General features: G+C 38.4%; 1 protein-coding gene across 1 annotated transcript; it reads right to left on the bottom strand.

Moving 5' to 3' along the window:
- Positions 1-26: 26 nt before the first annotated feature.
- On the bottom strand, positions 27-4,906 carry LOC116348394 (zinc finger protein 37-like). Its single transcript, XM_031779379.1, has 4 exons — positions 3,807-4,906; positions 3,082-3,244; positions 1,189-2,975; positions 27-1,116 (listed from the first exon to the last, which is right to left on the bottom strand). The coding sequence occupies exons 2-4, from the start codon at positions 3,237-3,239 to the stop codon at positions 212-214; spliced, it is 2,850 nt and encodes a 949-aa protein (XP_031635239.1). The 5' UTR covers positions 3,240-3,244; positions 3,807-4,906; the 3' UTR covers positions 27-211.

Genomic DNA, 4,906 nt, shown 5'->3' on the forward strand with positions numbered 1-4,906 from the left:
TACTTAAATTCTCTCTAGACACTCTTCAATAGTGAATAGTTTTTTATCCTGTAACTTCATTTCGTCATCAAATCTTTTTAGGTGCTATTTTAAAGAAGATTTTGTGGAGAATAGTCTGAAACAATGAGAGCATCGGAATGATACAGTATGCTTACGCATATGATAGACTAAATTCGATTTAAGTATGGTGACATATTTACACAAGTAACATTCAAATAGTTGTGGAGTGCAGTTTTTCTCTTGTCATCATGAATTCTTGTCGACAAATCGAGCAATGGAATGGGAATTGTTTTCCGTGAGTTTTCATATGCGTTTTCAGATTTTCTTTTCGAGTAAATCCTTCCGCACAAATGATGCATTCAAATGGATTTTCATCAGTGTGTGTGCGTCTGTGTACAATCAGATTTTCCGGATTTTTGGCCTCATAATTACAAAACTCACTTTGTGTTTTGGATTTCACGTTTGATGTCGATCCATTCGGTTGTTCGGTGCCATTTGAATTGGTTTCATTCTCCAGACATTCTTCGGCAGTGAAAAGCTCTTCAACTTGTAATTTCGCTTTGCCATTAAGTCGTTTTAGGTGCGATTCTAAATCCGATTTTTTGGCGAATCGTTTCGCAAAATGAGAACATCGGAATGGTCTACTCACGGTATGAATGCACATATGTCGGACTAAGTGTGTTTTGTATAATGTATCATATTTGCACAAGTAACATTCATATCGTCGTAAATTGCACTTTTTCTCGTGCGTATCCTTTGTCCGTTTCACGTTGAATCCTTGTCGACAAATCAAGCAATGGAATGGAAATAGTTTTGCGTGAGTTCTTATGTGAACATTCAGATGAGCCTTTTGAGTAAATCCTTTCGCACAAATGTTGCATTTAAATGGTTTCTCGCCAGTGTGAATGCGTCTGTGTCTTATCAATTCTGCCGGACGTTTGGCCACATAATTACAAAACTCACAATTTTTTTTGGATTTCCATTTTGAAGTCGATCCATTCTGTCGTTCAGCACCATTTGAATTGGTTTCACTTCGTTCAACCGGTTTAAAATCTACGTTGTTTGACTGATGAGATCTCTCTGCATCATCGAATTTCAGATCAATCAATGGCGGTTCTGTGTGAAAATAACAAAGTTCTTGATTAAATAAACTGACTTTTCGACACGTAATTTGATCGCAAGTCTCACCTGAAATCGATTCTGGAATGGTTTTCAATGTCGAACGTGTTGCAATCCTCCGTATCTTCTTTGAATTGCCATTCGATGTTGATGCGTCCGCAATTTTTCTCTTTTGCCGTTGATTCGTGGTCTTTTTCTGTGCGTCATTTTGGTTGATTTGGTTGCCAATGTTATCCAGAGATGCTGCGTCAATTTCATGCGTCAAATCGACAATAATCGAATCGCTCTCTATATCAATAAGAATTGCTTCAATTTCTGGAGCATTAATTTCGTTGATTTCATCTAATTCACTCACAGCTCGATCGATTTCATTTGTTCCGATGATTCCATTCGTTGTTTCATCGCTGATTGTGCCATTTCCAATGTTCTCTTCGCTCAGGTCAATTTCTGTCGTAATACTTGGCAATAACTGTGGCTCGCCCATGGCATTGTTCACATCTGGACGATCGGTTACTTCATTTATCTCTTCATGTGCCACTGTTGTAATCGTCTCAGTCGCTGGTTGATTCGTAGTCACTTCTTGAGCTTCGTTTTCAATAATCACACTGTCGATGTTTTCTGATGGTTCCACAGTATTTTCAGGAATCAAATCGATGCGTTCGTCAACGGTCGTGTCGTTCGGTAGATCAACGTGAATCGGTTCGTCTTCTTGAGCATCCATTTCGTTGATTTCGTTCAATTCATCGATGGCTAGACTTGCTTCGTCTGTCGTCACTGAGTTGTTCGTTGTTTCTTTGTCCAATTCGTCAATTCCAGTGATGTCTTCACTCACGTCAGTTCCGTTCGTTGTGGTTCGCATTGATACTGTCTCATACACGACATTGTTCTCATCTGGATGATCGATGACTTCATTTATCTCCTGGCTCGATAATTCTTCGATCGCCTCAATTGCTTCGATTTCTGGAGCATCAAATTCGTTGATTTCATCTAATTCATTTATATCTCGATTTGCTTCATTTGTTCCGGTCATTCCATTTGTTGTTCCATCGCTGGTTGTGCCATTTCCAATGTTCTCTTCGCTCAGTTCACTTTCTGTCATAACACTTGGCAATAACTGTGATTCATCCATTGCATTTTTCACCTCTGGACGATCGGTTGCTTCATTTATCTCTTCATGTGCCACTGCTGAAATCGGCTCAGTCGCTGGTTGATTCGTTGTCACTTCCTGAGCTTCGTTTTCATTGATCTCATTTTCGATATTTTCTGACGGTTCCACGATATTTTCAGGAATCAAATCGATGCGTTCGTCAACGATCATGTCGTTTGGTAGATCAATGTGAATCGGTTCGTTTTCTTGGGTATCCATTTCGTTGATTTCGTTCAATTCACCGGTGGCTGGACTTGCTTCGTCTGTCGTCATTGATTCGTTCGTTGTTCCTTTGTTCGATGCGTCATTCCCTGTGTTGTCTTCACTCACGTCAATTCCGTTGTTTGTGGTTGGCATTGATTCTGTCTCATCCATGGCCCTATCCGATTCCGTGCGATTGACGAGTACACAAACCTCTTCGTTTGTCTTCGGATCGATCGCTTGCTGATTCGATATGATGATTGTCATATAAATAGCGCTCCCATCTCCTCGTCCATTGCTTTGTGTTATTTTGTAAGTTGATTGAGCAGTGCAAAGCTCCGACCGATGACAGCTACACGATCCTTTGATCACAGTCTCACCGCTTGCATCGGTGGTCGTCTTGTTGGTGTTCAAATAGTGATTTGTCGGATCATTTCGGCCGCGAACTCCAATAAATTGCTCTTTCAACTTGGTTTTAGTGAGATATAGATCGTACGCTTTAGTGACCCTATGGAAAGAAGAGCATGAAAACAATTGTTTTAGTCAAATGGTCAAACATTAGCGTTGAAAAGCACAATCGAAAAAGTCAAAATTTAAGAATAAATTTAACTTACCAGTCATTCGTTGCTCGCAAAAAGTATTGCTTGAAATTCTCGTCAAACGACATTGCGCTGCATTGGAATGCATTTTCCACAAATCGTAGCGATTCCTGCGTTGTACCTAGGATATTAATCCAATAGTTGTCAAGGACGTTCTCCCAATTTTCACCCATTTTCCCTGAAAATACACAAACATTCACGGCATTCGATTAGATTTCGCTGCAAAGTTTTTATGTCTGAGGCAGATCAAACACTGAATGAAATGACTCAATTTGTACACAAATCACAAAAATCAGTCGAAATGAATCAATGACCCCTTTAAAAAAATTCGTTCTTCTGTCGAATATCCTATTTTAGGTCACTATTTTTTTGCAAAAACAAAAACTCGCAGTTTACACACAAACAAAAATCCATTGGCCCAAATAGACCGTAAAATGCATATGTATGAGTATTGTATGCCTACGTTTCGCATTCCGAGAATAGACTTGACTATTTTGCTCACACTATGCGTATACGTTTTAGGGCTATAGCGCGATATTGACTATATTCTCTTCTTCATGGCATGTAAGACAACATTTGTATGCGTGTGTATTAAACAGATGACGCTATTTGTACACAATGAAAGAAGACACCGAACCGACAAAAAATACAGTAGCATCCGATCTCGCGAAAAACATTTCATGATTTTGTATTATTTCTGTGGCAAAGTTCCATTGTAAAATGATAATTCCATTGCTTACCCAAATACACAAATCTGTCGTCCTTTTCTCTCTGTCTCTTACTGTTTTTCTAACGGATCGATTGCACACGGCAGCATACAGTTTGCACTTTATATTTCGTTGATATTTTCGCCGAATTTCGACGAATGACTATTATGCGATGTAACACCAATTATCTTCTTCGATTTCACTTACGATTCTATGGATTTTTCAGGATTTTTCAAATATGAAAACATTCACAGAGCGGGTTGTGTTTGATGCACAAAAATAAACAGAAATGCTGCTTTGTCACGTAAACGTCAATCGCACCTTGACAAAGTACTCAACAGTCATTGTTTCGCTGATATGGAGAGTAAGCCCATTACGCTTGAGTACATTCGCGCGCCACTTTTGAATGTGAACCGATTCACCCCATTTTTATCGGATTTTCTACGCTGAATTTGGAAATGGTATTCAGTTACGTCAGAAAAAGTTTCAAGTATTTAATCGAAAATTCAGGGAGGCAATAACTGGGTTACTTCTTGTTTTAGCTTCATAATTTCAGTAAAAACAATGTGAATGACACCATAAGCGTTTTGCTATCGTTTCAAAATTGACCACACGCCAAAAGGGATTACCAGCCTAATGATTAATTTTAACGCGTTGTAGTCAAACATTTCCCTAATCAATTGCGTGTCCAAATTTGGTGTAGTTCTTGCAGATTGGACGCTTCTCCACTTGATCAACTTACCTTTGTGCCATAACAGCCATTTTTAGACGTTTTTTACTTACCTTAATATAATTGACTGAAAAATTCATAGAAAAACATTCTAATCATGGTAAGCATACAAATTAAAATGCCACAGGAGATGTAATTTTGAATGATCATGATTTAATAACAGGTATTGTTATGGCATTTTTCATCGCTAAAATATCTTCATAGGTTGAGAAAGATAGTATCGCCCGGATCAGATGTGATCGATTTGTTATTTAACACTTCGGCACACATACTGGTAGCTCAAACAAAACAATTGGATAAAGGCTTTGTCTGTGATTCACATTTTAAAGTCTACAATGTACATAAACCGTATTCAGTTTGCAGCAGATTAAACGGTGAGCTTGAAAAAATCATAGAATGTAAA

Source organism: Contarinia nasturtii, unplaced genomic scaffold (assembly GCF_009176525.2).
Source record: "Contarinia nasturtii isolate CC-2019 unplaced genomic scaffold, AAFC_CNas_1.1 Cnas_scaffold_2395, whole genome shotgun sequence".
Lineage (NCBI taxonomy): Eukaryota > Metazoa > Arthropoda > Insecta > Diptera > Cecidomyiidae > Contarinia > Contarinia nasturtii.

Excerpts from the sequence above, each read along its gene's own strand:
- LOC116348394 (XM_031779379.1), bottom strand. The coding sequence starts at position 3,239 with ATGGGTGAAAATTGGGAGAACGTCCTTGACAACTATTGGATTAATATC. Across the intron at positions 2,976-3,081 it reads TTGCGAGCAACGAATGACTG|GGTCACTAAAGCGTACGATC; the intron begins GTAAGTTAAATT and ends TTCTTTCCATAG. Across the intron at positions 1,117-1,188 it reads CATTCCAGAATCGATTTCAG|AACCGCCATTGATTGATCTG; the intron begins GTGAGACTTGCG and ends ATTTTCACACAG.